We start from the raw sequence: 21,698 nt of genomic DNA, 5'->3' as shown, positions 1-21,698 counted from the left end.
GAGGGGCAGGCTGGGCTGAGGGAACCCCCACCCCCCAGTGCACGAATTTCGTGTACCAGGCCTCTAGTACTATATAAAGATCATTCCTAATTCTTTGCCTTTCCTCAAATAATTTAAAACAGAGAGTATCATGCCACCCAACAAATCCATCCCAATATTTCAATTTACTTTAAAGCTATCAATATAATACATCCTGTCAAACTCATAAGAAAGTGCCTATACTTTTAAAGTCAATATAGGTTAAACTACCTTGATCAGGGGTCCTCAAACTACAGCCTGCGGGCCACATGCAAATACAAATACTGTATTTGTTCCCGTTTTGTTTTTTTTTACTTCAAAATAAGATATGTGCAGTGTGCATAGGAATTTGTTCATAGTTTTTTTTTAAACTATAGTCCGGCCCTCCAACGGTCTGAGGGACAGTGAACTGGCCTCCTGTTTAAAAAGTTTGAGGACCCCTGATCTTGATGAATGTTCTCTTCAAAAAGTTGCACATAATCATTTTAATAATTATAAACAACAACTTTCTTTATATCCCAGAGCAAAATGTAGATTAAAACATAAAGTCACTGCTTTCAAACCAACAGGAAATGCTTATGGAAGCACATAGGTTTCAATTATGTCACATTCTAGGCAAAATGTGTACTAATACTTTAGAGTTGGCATAAAGCAGTGTGTGATAGATCAGGGAAAGTATTTCAGCTGTATCTACAAAGCACTTTCCATCATCACAGCCTAGGGATTAAAAGCCCAAGTCTATTCAGAACAATAATATTGTGAGGTTTCTTGTGAAACTTTAAAATCAGGTAACAATAAAAATAAAATGATGTAAGCCAGGTAGTAGAAAAGCAAAAGTATAATAAAATAAAAATTAAGATTCACCAAGTTATTAGAAGTAATCAAATTTTGAAAATCAATTAAAAATTGGGAGAAAAAGTCTTCAATATTGTAAATAAATTTAAATGTGAGATTAATAAGTATCTCCCCTTGTCTTTTTTTAAAGAATCTCTTTGCATAGTCTATGTAACCTTACCTTCTCTCATAAATAAGTAGACAAATTTTATTCAGGTTAAGTCCTTCAATAATGACCTATAAAAATAATTTAATTTTCAAATATTGATACCATATATTAAAGGTCTTTTCTAGTAAAAACTTACCCAGATACTCTGTGAGCAAACTCAATAATATCATCTTTAGTTCGTGGTCCTCTATAATTATATGCCAAGTCCCCTTTTAATCTTAAAAAGAAAACAAAAGAAAAAAGCTTGGATTATTTCAACTATTTTAATATTTAATGCTAATCAATCAATATTATTATATAAAATTACAGTATATAAAATAGTAAATGGAGAAGAAATAGCATAACCACATAAAATATAGTAGACAACTGGCTTCAGGGGACCAGCAACTCTAAATATAAAGAAAAAGGCTGTATTTTGTTAAAATTACATGAAAATAATTTACTGTGTATTTGATAGTTGCATTGCATCTATGTCTTCTAAATAATGAATAATCTACACATTCCTGGTCAAGCACTGGTCAAAGCTTTATAATTTTGTTTTCTCTTTTTAAAGGCAAGCAAAAGGCCAGGGAATTAATAGGACTTTGGTAGTGATTAAACAAATTTTAAGCCCTACAGTATCATAGTAACTTGAAAGGTGCTCCAAGATTATAGAGTAAAGCAATGCATAAAAACATCTTTTATTGAAAATTAGATAATTTCTAAAAGCCTGCCAATGAATTATGTGTCCAACTAAGAATTAAAAAAAAAAATTGTGATAGCACAACAGAACATCTATAATTAAAGAATGGAAAGGATAATTTACTTAACACAAGAAAGTAAGAGGCTTAGCAAACATTTAAAAAGTGGGGGAAGGTGAGAGGTCAACACAAAACCCGAGAATAAAAAAATAAAATTACTCAATTTTGAAATTTGAATTTTTAAAATAGTGAAATAAAAACTTACTTCATTATAAAAATAAGTTTTAACACAATTTAACTCCCCATATTATCAAAATAAGGAGTGGATGAAATGCCTGAGAAAAATCAGTAAAACGATAATTATAAAATAAACCCTTTAGAATTCTTACCCCATTTCTTCCAACATATATACTATATGTTATATTTGATCAACAACTACAGATTACAATTAACATCTATAAATTTGATCCTCTTTATTTCTTTCACTCTAATGAAATATCCTTCATAATTACAGAAAGTAAAATCTGTTAGGATACAGGAATCACATGACAAAGCAGAATACACTCTGGAGCTGCTCAAGGGTAAAAGACCTTCTATAACTAAGACTTGTTACCTTGTCCTTCATAAAATATAGAAGACAACTGGCCTGTCACAGTCAAATCTTGTTTAATGTATCAGCCTTTAGTAAACAGCACATTCACTTAAATACAAAAACAAGCATAAAGATGCAGTCCCTCTCCTTTGATCACATCCTGGCCCTGGAAAGAACTACTGAACCCAAAACTTCACTCCTCCATGGAGAGTACTAGGACTTAATCTAATAAAATGTAAGTAGAGTGAACTAATAAAAATACACATATAAACATACAACACTCAACTTACAGCTTAATTGTTGGATAACCTCGAACTCCAAACTCTGAAGCAATGCCTTGATAAGAAAAAGAATAAAAATTCTAAATTTTTTTTAAAAATGAGAAACTAGGTCATAAATGAGCCTTTTTACTTAAAAAACATATATGTTTATACAGACTTATATAGATATGCTGTTTTACCTCTAAAGAAAATATAAACTCACAAAAAGAAAAACATGACGTTCTCATACAAAACAATTACTTAATCTAACCTACACCCTACACAAAATCCTATGACAAAATAATAAGTGCCAAAAGAATAGTTAAAATTTTGACTCTAAAGTACTTATTTTAAAAGATAGTCTTTTGTTTTAAAATATATAAATAAACACATATAAATAAAGTCTCACTTCTCATTTGACTTCCTTTCCAGCACTATTACTTCTTTAAAAAAAAGGGGGCGAGTGGGAGGGGGGCAAGTGGGAGGGCCCATCTCTTCCTTTAATGTTTTCTGAGTCTTAAAAGAACTGCATTGCATTTTACCTTTAAAAACAGTCATATCTGCAAAATTATTTATTTATTTTCTATAGTCAGTATATGATCTAAAATCAACTTTATCCAAAAGGTTTTAGAAGTTTCTGCTTTTGTAATAACCTAGAATAATTACAATAGACACAAAGATTATTCTGAAATTAGAGGCCCAGTGCACAAAATTTGTGCATGGATAGGGTCCCTAGCGGCTGCCGGCTGGGGCCTTCCTTCATTCTGCACCACCCTCTGGTGGTCAGCGCACATCATAGCGATCGAACTCCCGGTCAAACTCCCGAGGGGACACTTTGCATATTAGGCTTTTATATATATAGATAGATCCTCAAGTTCAAATGAGATACATTTGGTACAGTAGCATCTTTTTAAAGGAAAGAAGAAATAGTAACAAGTACAAGCAAAGAATAGAGACTCAAGGCTTTAAGAATTATAGAAATCATGATAGTAAATTAATACTAATTCTTCACAGATTCAAGGCAACTAGAACAGTACAGAAAAAGTAACAATTTTCAGTTAACAGACTATATACAATATATTTGCAGGACTATACTAGTGTAAGTACACTGCATTTACTGATCTCTCCATTTGTTAATATTTTTTATTCCCACAATATTTTATTATCACAGCTGGGTATAAGGAAACTATGTCTCCACGTGGGTTCTGGTTTACCTGTCATCGTTTTAATAATTATTAACCTTTGGTTTCAAATCACTCCTACCAATATACATGAATAACAACAAAGCAAATTTGTGGCAAAATAACATCCAAAATCTCTGTCAACCCTAAAGCTTCTCTCTTACACATGGAGAGGGGGGAACCAGAAAGTGGGTTTTATTAGAGGCAACGCAACTGAAGAGGTAACAAAAATAAGGATTCAGGTTTTGAAGATGTAGGTCCTGCTTCTGAACTGTCATATGAACTTAGGCCAATTAAATAATTTATCTGGGCCATCTCTAATTCAGGACTTACTTCTGTCAAGTATATTCTAATTGAAGACTGCTGTTATAGAGATTGCCTTGTTCCAAGTAAAAACAAAGAAATGATTTGGAGAGGCCCGGGCTGGGTTGCTCAGCTGGTTAGGGCGTTGTCCCAATATGCCAAGGTTGCGGCTTCAATATTCAGGCAGGGCACATACAAGAATCAACCAATAAATGCATAAAAAAGTGAAATAGCAAATCAATGTTTCTCTCTCCCTTCCTCTACAAATCAATATATTAAATAAATTTTAAAAAGAAATGATTTGGGAGACATTATGTGAGTAAAGTATGTTTTTAATGCTTCTCATTCCAAATTAAGGCAGGTATATATAAGCCCTCATCACCTTCAACCAGAGCTCATTAAAAACTGCCAAAGGTAAAGACTAACATAATTGATGGAGAGGAGGACACATCCCACTAGCAACTCCTTATACAATGTAGTGTAAAATTTATTCATATATAAATCAAATTGAAAAAATGAAATATGCAATCAAATGAGAAAATATAGTGGTGGTATTTTGTAACTTGGTGTTGTTTCTCACAATAGGCTTCAGAGAAATTTAACCCCATTACTTCATTTCCCTGACCTCAGTGTTTCCTAGCTATAAGCTGGAGATTTATAATACCACCCACTCTGCAGTCCCTTTGCTCCTTGAACATATCTTTATTTCTGATAGAATTTCAATTGACAGTGATTCCTAAAACTTCAAACTTAGGTTTCCCTTGAGGAAAATGGTTGTATAATTTATAAAAGCACACAAGCAAAGCATGAGTTATAGACATACAATGACCCAGGTTAGCATTCCAACTTCATTTATCATCTGCGCAGCTCTGAATAATTTATTAACAAACTGCGGACAATCACAAAAATTCTCACTTCATATTACACAGTGTTTTACAAAGTATCATACTTTAAAAAGATATTAGCCTGTAAGAACATGTAATAAATAACTTCAAAATGCAATGGGTATTTAATTTTAAAGCGTGCCTTTAACATTTATGTGAAATGTTTTTTGTACTCGTTCAATAGAAACTTATCTGGCCACTGGGTAAAACTAGCAATAAAACTACTGATCCGCAATGTGTTAAGTTCTCCGATTGCTTCCCCATCTGAAGATACCACTCATCTTGTAGGGTTATGGGTGCGACTTTACCATGAGAACACAAGTAAAAAAGACTCTAACAGAGAATCTGGCACACAGAGATCCTCATGCTAGATCCATTTCCTTTCTATTCTTGATCCTGACTTTACTTTTAAGTCATTATCTGCTGATAATTCTATGTACAGATGATATTAATAAGCATTAGCATGTGTAGAAAACTTATAACTGGCTTTTACATTTTTTGTTGGTTTCATTATTAGAGAATAGTTTGTATAGAAATCTAAGATTAATTCCTTTACAATTTGAAGAATCCATTTGTAACATGAATAACTTGTCATTTTAAATAATCATAAGTGAGGGGAAATGTGAAACCGCTATTTTTTTATTTTCTCTTTGGGGACAGACAAGGGACAGACAAGCTTGGCGGTGGATTCATGGTGATCTTGGATTCTGGGACTAATTCTACCTCTACATTCAGTGACTGAAATCACTCAAAGTCATTTCACTGCTAATTACCTTCCATTACTTCATCTATACAATGGGAGGGAGGAGCAGTAAAGAGCTGAACTTAATTTAAAGTCCTTTTCAGCTCAAAAATGCTGTTTTTCTTAATTTAGTGTTACTATGTGTCTGACATGAAAGGGAATAAAATATAGCAATGGTTCTCAATTGGGGGAGAGGGCTGACCTCTAGGAGCCACTGGGCAATGTCTGGAGACTTATTTGGCGGCCACAACTTGGGAGTAAGGGGACAGTGCTACTTCTAGACATCCTACAATGAATAGGAACTCCTTCTCCCTCCAAAGAAAGAATTATTTGGCCCCAAATATCACTAGTGCAAATATAATCTGTGAACAAGGAATCAGAATACAAATGTTATTGGCCAAATGTCACTGCAAGTTTATAACTCAGAGATAGGTAAAATATGAACGTTATCATACAACTGTCACAATTCCTCAACTTAAGTTGAGGAATAAACAGAATTTCAGTGGTTTCATAATAAAAATCAATACATCATTGCAGCTAACATTATAACTTTTTAAAATTCCAAACAAGACACAATTTTAGCACTCACTATTGAAGGGATATGTACAAAGAGAGAAGCTAAAATACATATAAGAATTTGCATTGGACATTACACAAATTTTTAATGTTATCTGGTTATAGTACTAGTTGATACCATACATCAAAAAATTATTGGTACAAAAACTACAGGGCAGAATAAATCATGATAGTTCAAATTTCTCTAGTTCAAGAATTCTATACCGAGATTTGCTGGACTGAGTGTGATAGCATTTACTTCCACTCACTGCAAGTATGTGCATGACTGAGAAATAAGCTACCCTCACAAATACTCTATGAGGTATTCTACAGTTGACCACTGAATAATCCTATCCCACTCAAATCAAGGTTCTATAAATGACTATCCATCTAAATCCTTAACTTTGTGATTCTCCAGCTTAAGCATGCAGCACAATCACCTGAAGTCCATGTAAAAATACAGACTCTTATGATCCATTCTCAGAGATTTTCAGTCGGTAGAGCTCGTGTGAACTTTGGAATCTGAGTTTATATGAGCAACCCAAGTAACCCTAATGCAGGTAGTATGCAGACTACACACTGAGAAACACTGGCTCCGTGACTGCCTAAAGCCACCTAGGGCAGTGATGGCGAACCTTTTGAGCTTGGCGTGTCAGCATTTTGAAAAACCCTAACTTAACTCTGGTGCCGCGTCACATATAGGAATTTTTTGATATTTGCAACCATAGTAAAACAAAGATGTATATTTTTTATATTTATTTTATATATTTAAACGCCATTTAACAAAGAAAAATCAACCAAAAAAATGAGTTTGCGTGTCACCTCTGACATGTGTGTCATAGGTTCGCCATCACTGACCTAGGGGGATGGAAGAGCTACCCATGAATCAGACAATCTGTTAGTATCCTAGAGTTAGACATGGAATCATATTGGCAGCTAGCTTGGGAAAACAAATTCAATTTCGTTACCTCTTTGATTCTAAGTTCTACTAAACTGCCTGCACTGGAGTTGCCCTGAAGTATTTAAGGAAACTTTAAGAATTATATGCAAAAGATCTATTTGTAATCTCTAGATAATAGTTATTGAATATTTATCAACTTTTGCTTAGATACTAAGAAGATAAATTTCTCTTACTTCATAGTGCATAAAACATCTCCATGATTCTATAATAAAATGAAAAATGCATCCATCACTGACATCAAACACTAAATAGTCCCATTCAATATACTTAAGTTTACTGGTCACTGTTTGTCTCTCCCACTAAGAATGTAAGTTCCATGAGTAGAGACTTTTGTCTGCTTTGCTCACTCATGTATCACCAATGCCTAGAACATGTCTGTCATATCCTGAAATATGGTAAGCACTCATTAAATACCTGTTGAATGGATGCTTACTCTACAGCACTGGAACAAAAGAATGACTTTTAAATAAGCTATTTTTGTATGAGTCAAGCAGTCACAGAATCTACAAGCAAGCCTCACAGGTTGTATGCTGGTTGGGAGAGGAGTGAAGGTTTATTATTCAATATCCAAGGAGTAAAGGACAGAAAATGAATGAAGCATCTACCACAGTGCCTGGCAGAGGGCAGTCCTCAGCACACACCAGTTCCTGGTTCCTTTTCTTAAAGCTAGAGGTTTGCTTCAGATAATGTATTAAATGTCTACATTTCACACAATGTAACCTCTGGCGAGATTTTTCCTCCTCTTAATTCAGCATAACATATTACACAATGTTAAGTGAACAAATAAAACCTAACTATCATAAGATCAGAGGCAAAATTTAAACCTTTTAATGATTTATGAAAATGAATTGAAAAAAAAGTCCCATCATAAAGTATTTAAAAAGCTACAAACTATATATGAAGTCTTAAGACCTATAAGAAAATTGCTCTTAGTTCCAGCAATTAAAATACTTTCTTCTCTAAGCTACTCAGGAAAAAGTATTCACTATTTTTTCTCTGATTCTCATGCCACTTAATAGTGCACACAGAGCACTTAATAAACACTGAGTAATAAGCTAAAGAATTAGATATGAGTTTCTGACATAATGTAAACTGTTACCACTGCAGCATCACATGAGTAGTTCTCCATTAAGATGTTTACTGATTTATTTTTCTCATTATCTTTATACTCCCATATTCCTTTACACATTACTTAATTACTCCATTGAATGATTCAAAGGATCACAGAATGTGGCATGTTTATGACTTTACTGCACTTGTTGGTTTTTCATCTCTCGCCCTCCGTTTAACTGTAAGTATTTCCAGGACAAGAAGGATTTGCTTTGGTTCTTGTTTAATTTCTACAGACCAGTACAGGCTTGACAAACCAAATATTGACTGAGTGACCATGAATGAATGACCATATAAAGAATATATCTTTACATGCATGTCTAATCAACATAAAAGTGTAGGAACAATATTACTTTCATGAGCAACAGTTGAAAGGAGTAACTTCTTAAACTTTTTTAAAAGCTTATTTCAAGAAATACCAATTCAAGCAAATTAGTGTCTCTACAGTAACTTCTACCACTGATCTCTTCTCTCAAAGTTTCAACAATTCATTTGTGTGACTCAATAATTCCAGCTCAAACATCGCACATGTACTCTAATGACCTATTCCATAACATAAATAAAGCAAAATACCAAATTCAAAATAGCTGCTAACATGAAAATGCATACAAATTTCAATTTAGTATTATTTTCCACATAACCAGTTCAGTAACTATGCTAAGAATTCTATACTATTATTTTTAACTGTTTTTCTTTCTACCACAGAGCTAATCTATCACATCTGTATTTTCACCCTTGAAAATGTCTCTAAAAATTACTGTTTCCTCTTTACTCTACTGCCAACCACCCAAGTCAAGGCTCCCAGCATTCTACACCAAGATGCACACAAGTCGACTTAGATGATTTTCTTATCTCTACTCTTCTTTCCTTACTACATGTAGCAAGCCATTGGCCTTCTCAAAAACGTGTATTGCCTCTTAACTGACAAGCAATAAAACGTAAAACACTTTGTCCCACATGAGGGCCCCTTAAAATCTGGGATTACCTCTTAGCACCTTGTATGTAGTAGTAATTGTGGTAAGGGGTTTGAATATGAAATATCAGTACAATCATAACCTAGAGGATTATTACTCTTCCATTTACAGACAAGAAAACTGAAATGAAGAGATTAAGTACTTCCCCAAAGCCAAAAAAGCAGGACATGGAAGAGTTGGGATGAAAACATAAGTCTTTCTTGTTCCAAAATTGTATCCAGAGTATAACCCTGATTTTCTAAAATGAATTACTCATTACATACTTCCTCTTTCTTCACTAATTAAAGGAAAAAGGAACCTACATTTACTGAATAGAACAAGGAACTTTATATGTACTACATTATTGAAATCTCAAAATAATCATTAAGAGGCCTTACAATAAAAATTTACCTGTGTGGAAACCGAAGTTAGAGGTGCTAAGGCACTTTCCTGGTGCTGTACAGCAAGAGCATATCTAAATAAAGCATATACACAGCAGAGCCAGAATCTGTTCTCTGAAGCCATGCTCTTTCCAAATTTCTATGATGTCTCATACTTCTCTAAACTTAATTTTGTCTTTTCCCAAATCCTTTAAGACAGGCACTGGTAAACGTTTTCTGTATAGGGTCATAAAATAAATGTTTGGGCTCTGTGGGGGATACAGTCTCTGTTACAATCACCCACTGTGCCAATGGAACATGAAGACAACCACGGAAAATGGTATACAAACCAGTGTGCTGTGTTCCAGTAGAGCTCCATTTACAAAACCAGATACTGTAGTGGCCAGATTTCGGCCATGGGCCATAGTCTGCCAACGACAGTCTATTCTCTGGTACGCACTCAGTAAACTCATTTCCAACTCTATGATTTTGCTCTAGTACTCTCTCTAAAGTGAATACTTTCCTGACCCTCACCTGCATTTATCCTAACTCAACTCGTCCTTCATATTCCCATTTACCCCTCAGCCATGCCGTCTCACACTACTCAAACAACAAACTCTCATTCTTAATTCACACAGCAATATCAATAGGTCAGTGCTCAAATTTTTATTGTTGCTGCAAGTCACAAATTATCTCAAGTGGGCTCAAAATAGAAACAAGAGCTTACACATCTCCAATAGGCTTTCAGTTAACATATTTCATATTACACACCCAATGGTTAATTCATTTAACTCAAAAAGCACAGTCTTAATTTAAGATAACTTTAATTTCACATGGGCAAAAAAACATGTATTTCTTCCTCCTACCTTGAATACAGCTTTGCAATTTATACAGTTTCATTAGGCTAACAGTTAAAAAGTAAACTGAGTAAATGCTTACTAGAATAGGAAGTAGCATCCATCTTTCCAACTTTAACTGGCGAACCAATGCTTTTCATTTCAAGACCAACTTCATTCCAAATCGGCTCCAGTTTTTTACAATGACCACACCATGGTGCATAAAACTTGTTAAGAAACAAACAAAAACAATCACTAAAATACTGTGCTACTGTGGATATCAGTCTTCATTTTAAAGAATCTCTTTGACAAAATGATCTAATAATAATGTTCTAGACAAAACAAAGACTAAATATTACTTTCAATTGGTTAACATAAAACATATACATAAAGCATACCCCTCAATACTGACACTATTTTAAGGTAACTTTAAATGATTACTGATATGTATTTTAAATAGATACATGATTTACAATAAAAGCATCTTTGTTTGCAAGTGATGTGTCCATGTTATGTATAAAATGAGACCATCAAATACAATACACATCATGTGCACACCCCTTAGGTGTTAATGATAAATTTGAATCTATTTCTACTACAAAAATTCCAACACAGCAGCTGCCTTTACTAGTTTAAGAGTAACCATTGATAAAATGGGAGAAACCATTAAGATGACTGGTTTGGCAGAGGGACAAATAAGGCTGGTTAAACTAAAACCACAGTTCTTCCTTCTTCAGAATCACCAGCAGGCTGAGGTGGTAACTGGTGTTAGGTTAAATGGTGTAACACAATGCTTGCTGTACTTTCATGAAATAGGACTTATCTATCTGTGAACACTGTACTTTGGCAATGTTCAAACACAGGCACGAGAGAGAGGGAGAAATACACAGTGAGCCTTGTGCCCACAGCCTGGCTTCACTAAGTGTTCACGCTGCTACCGTGAGTCTGTCTCTTCCGCTGCCACTCTCCTTTTACTGCGGCAGGTGAAAATGAACTCCAAACACCGTAAAGTGTGAATATAATCCACACTTGAAAATGAGAAAAATTTGACTTTGTTACTATTAAGATGAAAGATGATTTTGACTGCCAAGTGATTAATATACACAGTCTCTTGGGTAACATGACAAAGCGAGAGTGAATTTTGAAATAAAAATCATACGATAATCTCCCTCAGACACAATCCACAAACCAACCTCATCAGAACTTCATCAAAGTCAAGTTCCTTGCCAGGAACTTTAAGGCTCTGAGGTTCATCTATATATATAAAAGCCTAAGTGACTGGCTAACTGGCCAGTAGCTATGATGTGCACTGACCACCAGAGGGCAGACGCTCAACACAGGAGTGGAAACCACAGGCATGGAAACATAGAACAGACTGATGAATCTCAGAGAAAAGTGGGGTGAGGGAGGGCAGGAAGAGATTAACAAAAGATCTTATATGCATACTAGAGGACCCTCAGCCTGGCCTGCGGGGATGGGGCCGAAACCGGTTCTCTGACATCTCCCCGAGGGGTCCCGGATTGTGAGGGTGCAGGCCAGGCTGAGGGACCCCACTGGTGCACAAATCTGTGCACTGGGCCTCTAGTAGAAAATAATGTTTAAAATTGTAGGGGTGGTTAATTAGTACAAAAATTTTACATACTCACATCTACAAGCCAAATGTCATCTTTTCGATTGTCCTTAAACCTACAAAACAAAAAACAAGGAAACAAGTCTTTGTATGTTTCTACTTTACCACTGAATAACAGGTGGGGATAATTAGTTGATAAATATAGGGGCATGCAACAAAATTCTTTTAATAAATTTTTACATGCAAATTTTACTCAATGATCTCTAAATCTTACCCATTAAACATCATAATAAAAGTAGAGAACTGAAGTAATGAAGTGGCAGTTGGTAGAAACACAGACACATGCTCAGCACCTATGCCTTCTGCTCCATTCACACCTGTAGTTAGTTAATGCAGCAGGCCTGAGGCTGCTATCCTTGGAAAGCTTGCCTGCCTTGGGTTGCCCTTAGTTGGCATCTGGGAACTTGAATTTCAGCTTCTGATAATGATGACTCGGTGGTTTTACACTGAGCAAACAACGTGGTTTTGTGAGAATAGCTGCTCTCCTTCTTGCCCTTTCCAACCCCTAAATAGAAAAGAGGTCTAGGAATTGATGGGCCCAATCAGCTACTGATGCTGTCATAGAACCCATGTGGGGATCTGGATGGCACCCATCTACCAGGTTATCAGAAAGGCCACTGCCTTTGAGTGGGGCCCCAACTAGCAAGACACCCTGGCAGCCCTCCAGCAGGCCACCAGGGCTCTCTTCTCCTGGATTCCAAGGATCTATATCCTCCCCAAGTTGACTGAAAGATACAACCCTTTGAGAGGCAGTTATTGGCCTGTTGCTGGGCCTTGGCAGCCAAGTGCAGTAGTAGGCTCATGAGCAGAAATTCCAATCATGCTGCTAATGAGGGAGACCCTGGACTCTATGGTGTAGTGGCAAAGGCACAGGAGCCCAGCCGGAGTCTTAAAACTCCATGAAAAGGTCTCCCAAGTGGCTCTCCACCTCTCAGGAATAACATCCAAGGAGCCTCCTCTAGTCCAATGGGGAACCAGAGACAGAGTCCTCCTGGATCGCCCCTGGGCCTGGGTCAATGATGGCTCCTTTGGGTTAACTTACTGGAATAGAATTAGGTGTGGACACCATTCAACCTTCACCAAGCATGGTGGAGTACTTTGAATTTGTAAGGCTACTCATAAGGGCTAGGACTGTAAGATGATCTGACCACTGCTCTCCCACCTCCCGTTCCTCACTCCAGCCCCAGCAAATAAGCACTACTGTATTTTCACGGGTCTCTATGCTGACAAAGGAAAATGGAATCGAGGAGCATACCAGGCTTGTCAGCTAAACATGGAAATGAATTGTTACCCCAGAGCAAGCAGGGGTGCAACTAATTGCCTGCTGGGTCCACCAGAGGACAGAAATTCAGACACCATCTTGGACTGGGCTGGTGTGAGACGACACTAAACTAGCACGAAAAACCTGTCCTTCTTGTCAAACCCTGGCATCAGTGGGTCAGGACATTCACAGCAGGTAGCACACACTGCACCCCTCATGATGGTGGGCCATACCTGTCAGTCAACAGAACATCCATCTAAAGAAGGTGAGGGTTTGGGGTACCTATGCCTGTTCATCTTCCCTTCCTCCTCCTGGCTAAAGTCATGGCTGTCAGGCCATTCTAAAGGAAGAGGTCTATAGTTACTGTCTGACCCCCAGAGCAAGGACGATGGGCCAGGTACAGAAACTCACCAGGGCAGAAAGCTTCAGATGCCTACCAAGGGGCAAACCTGAGAAAACAAGAAGCTTGCCCCCGGGGCAACATATCCTCCCCTAGAATATCACTGGTAATGCAGTTTGGATCCTGGATCTTTCATATCGCTGGTCAGGCTGTTTAGACCACCCTTGGCCCTTTTCTCTCTAAAGAGAACATCTAGGCCTCAGTTGTATTTCAGCTTCAGGCCCAGAAAAGCAGCAAAACCAGAAAAGTGTTGCCTTGGCTGCCTCAGGACTAACTATATTGACTAATGACCCCCTGCCCTGGCACTAGCCAATTGGTGAACACCATGCTTAAAGAGCACACCTGGAAAACTGATGAGTATTCTATTAAGACTCTACCCTGAAACCTCTATTTCCACCTGCAAGAGAGAGAAATATGCTCAAGGCAAAGGACCCAGTGCGCACTCTCTCAGCAAAGAGCAACCCCTTTCCATTCCTCCACAGGGATGTATCCCCCAACCTCTAAGGGACCCTATGAGACTTGCAACCAGGGGAGCAATGAGCAGCAGCAGCTTGTCCCAGGCTCCACCCCTGAACCTGTCCCCAAGGCTCCCTTTTCTCTAACTTCCCAGTGAGACAAAGCAGCCCAGCCTAGGCTCTCCTGTTGCTTCTTCTATGCCCTTCTTCGTTTTACTGTCCTAAATACATTTTTTGTTGCCATCATGACCCAATACGCTTTGGCTCAGTGCTGTGTAGCCCATCCCTTTGGATATCCCCATCACCCATCCCCTTTTCCTTAAATAAATTCAGTTATTCTTTCTCACTGTCTAAGATGGCTATTTAGCCTGCCTCCATACCACTGACTTTAACCTTTAACATTTAAGAACATTACCTCCCTGTTGACAATGGTTCTCCCAGGATCAAACAGTTTCTGTAAACAATCTGCTAGTACTCCCCAGTACTCACTGGCATGGCTGGTAAAGGGCCCCATAGGACCCTGAGGCTTTTGCTTGTCAGAACGGCATGTGCTCAACTGACCACCCTGCTGCTACAGCAATGTTGTCATGTGGAGGTGGTAAGTAGGACAAGTCAAACTGAAAGTAACAATGGAGGCTTTCTTCGTTTACTGCTATGATGCAAGCCAAGGGGCACACAAAAAAGGCACCAGCTCCTCAGTGTTCCATTTTCCCAAGTGGAACCGTGCCAGGCAAGGGTCAGCACTTACAGAGGAGCAGTGAACCAAAGGCTTCTTCTGCCTCTGCCTCTTTATGGACCCCTGGGCAGAGGGACGGCCAGGGAAAAGGGACAGGTGAAAAGCGCTGAGTCCAGGTGGAGCAAAGTGCCTCGGTCACGCCCCTCTGTAAGGAGGTCTCTGCAAGGTGCACAGGAAATGCCTCAGGTGAGCCCCCTGCCTCCTGCCTAAAGGCAAGTGGGCTAGGAATGCAGACACTTAGCCTAGCTAGCACGCTGGCCCTAGAGGCCTGAGTCTATGGCTACAACTCCCTCCGGAGACTGCGGGGCACCGGTTGTACAGCGAGTTTAGTGTGGGGAGGGTAGTTTCCCCTTGGAGGCCTGCCAGGTAAAGCTTTACAATTGTCTGAAAGATCACACATTGGGTTTTGGTCTGGAGCACGACTCGACTCTTCACCTACTATAAGCAAGGCCTTGTGATTAATGGTGTGGTACTGTAAAAACAAACACACACACATACACACAAAAACACAGCATGGTCCCAAATTCCAGGAGCCACTTACTGATTAAAGCAGAAAAACATAGCAAATACAGGTGAAATGATAAAATAGAACACAGATGAGTTTGGCACTTTTTAAAATCTTACAACTTAGTAAAACTCTTTGAACAAAATTAGTGCTATATATAGTAAGCACTAGTTATTACTGGCTCTATTATTAAAAGACTAGATTCATACAAATATTCAGAGTTGGAAGAAGATACTACTTAAAAATATATATACTCACGATTCATCTAAATCTTCTACGAATCCTTTACAGAAAGCCATCTCAAGTAAAAAAACTGAAAGAAAAAGGGAAAACATATATAATAAATGCTGGTGTATCATTTGGCTTGTACTATAAGCTCAGTCATCTAAAAAAAATGTTTTTGATTTTTATCAACCTACCAAAAAATTCATTGAACCATCCCAGGGCACAAGTGATGAAAAAGCATAAAGAGTTCAAATGTTTAATAAACATTCTGCATGCAACCGTACTGTGAAAGGCTAGTAAATCACAGAGGTTCTTTTTAAATATACTTCCACTTTCATCCCATTTTTCCTTGTCACATGCCATCTTTTTGGAATAGGGATAGAAATTGTTGCTTTTCCTTTTTCTCTAATACCAATGATCTCCTCGGCATAAACTCCAAATACCATTCTACATACTTTAGCTTTTAAAAAAAAAATTATATTGTTGAAAGCATTACAGGTGTCTCGTTTTCCTTCCAGTAACCCCCGCTTCCCCACCCTCTTCCCCGCCCCAGGTCTTCACCGCACTACTGCCTGTGTCCATGAGTTTTGCATATATGCATCTACGTTCTTTGGTTAATCTCTTCCAAACGGTTAGTTTTTATTCCCAATTTCATAGGTCTTGAGCTCCACCACCAATAGTATTCCGGAAGAGGATCTGGCACATCCTGGTTACTGAGTGAAAACAGCCCAGAGAGAAACAGGGGCGCGGGGGCTGAGCAAAGGCCCACCCACATTCGGGGCACTTTCCACTGGGCACCTGAGTCTGTTCTGCCCTGGGACACCCCATCCTTCGCCCCTTCTTCCCAAAGACTCGGAACCTAAAGCCCAAGCCCTGAGTGGCTGCACCTTCGGAAGGTAGCATCCTTCACGCCTGTAAGTGGAGCCAGCGCTCCGGAAACTTCCTGCCACCCTGAGAATCAGAACCGAACGGAGGAAAACTCATCCTTCCCGCGCGTGACACTGGTCTCGGGCAGCCCGCGTGGGAGGAAGGAATCACGGCGAGGGACCCCGAGGCCGGTCCAGGCCCGACCCCATCCGGGGAGGGTCCCCGCGCCCACCCGCACCACCCCCAGCCAGGCCTGTACCAGTGGCGCAGAGCCGCAAGGCAGCCCCGGGTGTCCGAGCTGCCATGGTCGCAGCAGGAGAGCTGCAGGCCGAGGGAAAGCAGTAGCGGCGGCCGCCTGCGCTCCCGGAAGGGGAACCGGGGCGCGGAAGGGAAGCTGGGCGCCGAGGGCAGGGGCGGGGCAGCTCCCAGGACCCGCCGGCCTCCGCCTCTGAGCATGCGCGGAACCAGAGCGCACGCGCAGAACTGGGGCGCAGGCGCAGTCGCGTCCACGAAGGTTGGCGTTCTCAGTGGCCTCGGGGAGCGTGGGAACCGCGAGTGAGGTCGCTGACGCGGGCGGGCGAAGCGGCCAGTGCTGCTTGGGTGCGTTTCAGGGAAGTTCAGTTCCGGCTGAACTTGAAGAAGGAGGTAGATTCCGACAGCTCAGCCTGAGGTTGGATTCTGCCAGGTTTTTCCCTCGCTGCTCAAGTGCAGTGAAGGATGAGATTCCTGCAGAGGTGCGGTAGCTAGCAATGGTTAGAAAGGTTCTTTTGCTACGGGACCCTCCATGTACTATTTCAACAGTCTTTGAACCTGTTTGCAAAATAGGATATCTGTCTTAGAATAGAAAGCTCATGTTTGCCAACTAAAGGAATACCTTCAAAATTTTTTAAATCTTGAAACCTGGTAAAATGAAGTTGATCATAGGATATATTTTTTGATGATTTGTTCCTCTGTTTTCTTTTAGAGATAAAGTACTTGCTATAAAACATTTATTGCTGTCTTTCTACACAACAAAAATGATTTCTAAAAGCGACAAAGTTTTTTAGGATGGTTTCAGCAGCAGTCATCACATCTAATTCAAATGAAATTTTTGTAGGACATAAAATTTCAGGATTTAGATAGTCAGTTATTGAATGTGTGTTTTGAGAACAGATATGGATTGCAATGTCAGCCGATTCACCTTAAGTTCAAAATTCCAACAGGCAGAAATCTCATAAACATTGCTATCCCCCATGATTAGAAGGCTAAATTATAATCTGATTGAGAGTAAGCCCTAGGTTTCCTCCCTTTTATGCATATAGCATAGTATCCAATGCAGACGTTCAGATTTTTTACAGAGAGGAAGGGAGAGAGATAGAGAGTTAGAAACATTGATGAGAGAGAAACATCAATCAGCTGCCTCCTGCACATCTCCTACTGGGGATGTGCCCGCAACCCAGGTCCATGCCCTTGACCGGAATCGAACCTGGGACCTTTCAGTCCGCAGGCCAACGCTCTATCCACTGAGCCAAACTGGTTTCGGCATCAAAAATATTTTTAAGTGAGCGTTTAGTTTAATAGCTTAACATGCATAAATATGTAATCAAAGTTCTCAAAGTAGAATATATTATGGATGAGGATCCAGGGACTCAGAGGAGATAATTTCCTTAATAACTAAAAAGAATGAAGTTGTTATTTGAAACAAAGTCCCAGACTCCAGAGCTGGTGTTCTTTTGTTTTGGGTCTTTGTTGTTGTTGTTTTTTGTTGTTGTTGTTGTATTTTAGAATATCACTTTTATTTGTGTCTTCGGTGAAACATGAAACACAAGAGATCAAATTGTTCTCAAGGTAAGAACAAGGCTTCTTTTGCAAAACAAATACACAAAAACAAATAACTATAAATCATATGCTAACACCAAGTAAAAACACCAAGGTAACTGTATATAACAAACAAATTGCCTGAAACTTACCCTTTCAAAAATAACCTAATCCAAGTCCCAAACCCACCCTAACTTTTCCTCCTGTCTGTGAATCTCTGTAAAACATTTTCTGTAATTCTGTATTATCTATATTGCTTTTATACAGATAGCCATTCATTATATCTCAAGCTAGACAGTAAGTTCCCTTGAGGAGAGAGACTTGACTGATCTACTTCTGCTATGTAACAGGCACCCCTCAAAGACTAGCTGGCATTTATTTTTTGGCAAGCATTTATGACCTGGTTGGAGTGAGAAGGATGTGTGCTGATGGTAGGATATGGAATCTAGGAGAGTAAGATACAAATTACAAAACAGTCAACATCTGATAGGCTGCTGTCTAGACAAAAGGGCTAATATCGCTTTGATTTGCTAATACTAAAAGCTAGGCTACAGTATAATTCTCAACAGCACGATATTTTTTAAAAAATATATATATTTTTATTGATTTCAGAGAGGAAGGGAGAGGCAGGGAGAGGAAGAGAGAGATAGAAACATCAGTGATGAGAGAGAACCATTGATTGGTTGCCTCCTGCACTCCCTCTACTGGGGATCGAGCCCGCAACCGGGGCATGTGCCCTTGACCAGAATCTAACACGGGACCCTTCAGTCCACAGGCCGATGCTCTATCCACTGAGCCAAACCAGCTAGGGCAACAGCACGATGTTTAAATGAAAAAACAAAACAAAAAAACACACACTTCATTGCAACCAAAAGTTATATACCAGTTGTTAACTTCTGCTCTATTGAATGTCACCAATATTTTGTAGATAATGTATAACGTGCTGAAGATATGGTCATTCAATAGAAAGCGATCCTGACATTGCATTGTGGCTGCTGGTGAAGATTAATCTTGGAAAACCTGTGCTTCCACATTCCTTTGCAGCAGCGTGAATTCTGGCTGATCCACTGTAGAGAGCCCATATGAGCATTCAGAATTCTGCAGATCTGCTGGGACAGGTCAATAGTGTCAGGTCTTTCAGATATACTTAGGTGCTCAGTACTGTCCTGCAGATCCTGGGCCATTTGTTTCAGCTGAGCACCTATGTTTTCTGCTACTTTGTAAATCCTCTCACACTCCTCATCTACATAACTTGCATAAACGGATCCATTGTCCTTCCCAGACTCCTCTAAAGAGATCAAGAGATTTTCTAGTTCCTTCTACTGCAGCAGGACCAAATCCAATTCTTTTTCCAGTCTTTTCTGATCCAGTTTCACTTTTTCCACTTTTCCATGTAAAATAGTCATCTTCTAACTATTGTCAATCAATGCAGAGTGCCAAGCATTGGCCTGGGTGACCTGGTGATGACCTCTTGATCCTCTAACTCAAGGTTCCATTTATTGATCAGACCGGCCAGCTGACCATATGTCATCACGGGAGTTATGATCAAATTAACAGTCGAAGTAAAAGGTGTAGAAGCAAAACTGACTGGAAGTGGTTAATGAATCCCAGTTGATATCACTGGTTTTCGATTGAAAGTAAAACCAATAGTGATTGTGGTGGTGCTGGTGGTTGTGGTGCTGGTTGGTGTTGGAGGTGGTCCTGGTGGTGGTCATGGTAGTCGTTGACTTTGTAGTAGATGCTGCTCCACCCACTCTAGGGAATTTAAGTCTAAATTCCAAAGTTTTACCACCAAGCATTGCAGCTGAAGTTGTTGGGGCTGTCAAATGAGACCAAATCTTTGAAAACAAAGTGGACATTTATAGAACTCTGCATTCAGCAAGCAGGAAATGCATACTGTAACTCACATAACATAATTATAAGTCTCAACAGTTTGAAAAAAATGTGGTATTATCAGCATGCTATCTGACCACAACATAAATAAGTTATCTATAACAAAAGATAAAGCTATGCCCATAATTGCGAAATTTAAAAACACTGTTATAAATAGTATCTTTGTAAAAATAATAATAATTGAAACTAAAATATATATATGGAATGAAATAAATTGCGTCTATTAAAATTGTAGGATGCAGCAAAATCTGTATGAGAGAAATTTGCAGCACTCAGAGAAATTTATAGACACAAATGCTTTTTTAAATTTTAGAATAAAATAAAATATCAGTGAACTAAACTTTCTCCTTAAAAAGAGAAATAGCAGAAAAAAGGGAAAACATGAAAGAAACAGGGGCATTATTTTATTGTGCCAGGAACTGCTCTCTGCACTGAGAACATAGCTTTGAAAAAAAATGGACCCAGTGCAGTTCACTTCCTAGTGTGTTATAGGAATTTTCACTTACATGGTATATGTATATTCAGGCAATTCTCTAAATGCTTTACATACATTAACTCAGAGTGAGAGTGAGAGAGAGAGAAACAAGATTCAAGGGAGAGATTCAAAGAAGTCCCGGAAGTATGTCTTTTGATCCAACCAATAATATGGATAAATTTTTGTTACAATCAATTCAGAAATTGAGAGCATGTGAGAGAGGATGAGGAAGTGAGAAAAACATCACAAAAGTCCAGACATCAGGACACCTTTGAAGAGGCAGGCTGAGTGAGTCATCCTTCACACTCAGAGAAGTGGGAGCCAATTTCATGTTGGGACAGTTTAAGTAAGACAGCTCCTGCGCATACTCAATTCTCCCCCTCTGCATGCCAGCCCTTGAAGGGTAAAGTTCCAATTAGCTGTCTGGGGAAGGCAAAGATAGAAGTTAAATCAAGACCCCCTATTCCACTGCAAGTTTTCTAACCTGAAACAGACCCTAGGAGGGGAAGGGGAAAACATTTCTATGGTAAATCTAGTTAGAATTTTGGTCAGTAATGGGAATGGTTATGCCAATTATTAGATATGCTTTCTATTTTCTTTTTAAAATATATTTTTATGGATTTTATAGAGGAAGGGGGAGGGAGAGAAAGAGAGATAGAAACATCAATGATGAGAGAGAATCATTGATGAACTGCCTCCTGCATACCCCCTACTGGGGATCAAGCATGTGCCCTTGACCAGAATCGAACCTGGATCCTTCAGTCGGTAGGCCGAGGCTTTATCCACTGAGCCAGACCAGCTAGGGCTAGATGTGTTTTCAACTCCAACTTAGTTAGAACTATCTGTTATTCAAGTAGGCTTGTTAGAATTTTCATACAGGGTCACGGGGAAAAGTCCCACTCTGAAAAATGTTTAATGAATGTTGGAAGGACAAGCAGTTATATTTTATGTTGACATTATTGCTTATTCAGTATATTAACTGCATTGATAACATTG

At 38.9% G+C, this 21,698-nt stretch overlaps 1 protein-coding gene across 11 annotated transcripts in view; it reads right to left on the bottom strand.

Annotated features, from left to right (window-relative positions):
- TMX3 (thioredoxin related transmembrane protein 3) overlaps nt 1-16,953 on the bottom strand; it is a 37,665-nt gene extending 20,712 nt beyond the window's left edge. For 3 of the 11 annotated variants that reach the window (XM_036321719.1, XM_036321720.1, XM_036321716.1), the window contains exons 1-8: nt 16,797-16,934; nt 16,232-16,383; nt 15,865-16,130; nt 15,704-15,758; nt 12,105-12,144; nt 10,562-10,685; nt 2,584-2,629; nt 1,158-1,238 (exon numbers count right to left, since the gene is read on the bottom strand). In XM_036321719.1, the coding sequence (XP_036177612.1) occupies nt 1,158-1,238; nt 2,584-2,629; nt 10,562-10,685; nt 12,105-12,144; nt 15,704-15,758; nt 15,865-16,033 (515 nt within the window). In that variant the 5' untranslated portion in view covers nt 16,034-16,130; nt 16,232-16,383; nt 16,797-16,934. Of the gene's footprint in view, nt 1-1,157; nt 1,239-2,583; nt 2,630-10,561; nt 10,686-12,100; nt 12,145-15,703; nt 15,759-15,864; nt 16,131-16,231; nt 16,384-16,796 lie in introns of those variants that run through there. The other 8 variants (XM_036321718.1, XM_036321722.1, XM_036321721.1 and 5 more) reach the window with 8 other exon arrangements.
- Nucleotides 16,954-21,698: the final 4,745 nt, after the last annotated feature.

The sequence above is a fragment of the Myotis myotis genome, unplaced genomic scaffold, assembly GCF_014108235.1.
Source record: "Myotis myotis isolate mMyoMyo1 unplaced genomic scaffold, mMyoMyo1.p scaffold_m19_p_9, whole genome shotgun sequence".
NCBI lineage: Eukaryota > Metazoa > Chordata > Mammalia > Chiroptera > Vespertilionidae > Myotis > Myotis myotis.
Note: the sequence above shows the minus strand (reverse complement) of the source record. Positions and strands in the feature narration are given on the sequence as shown.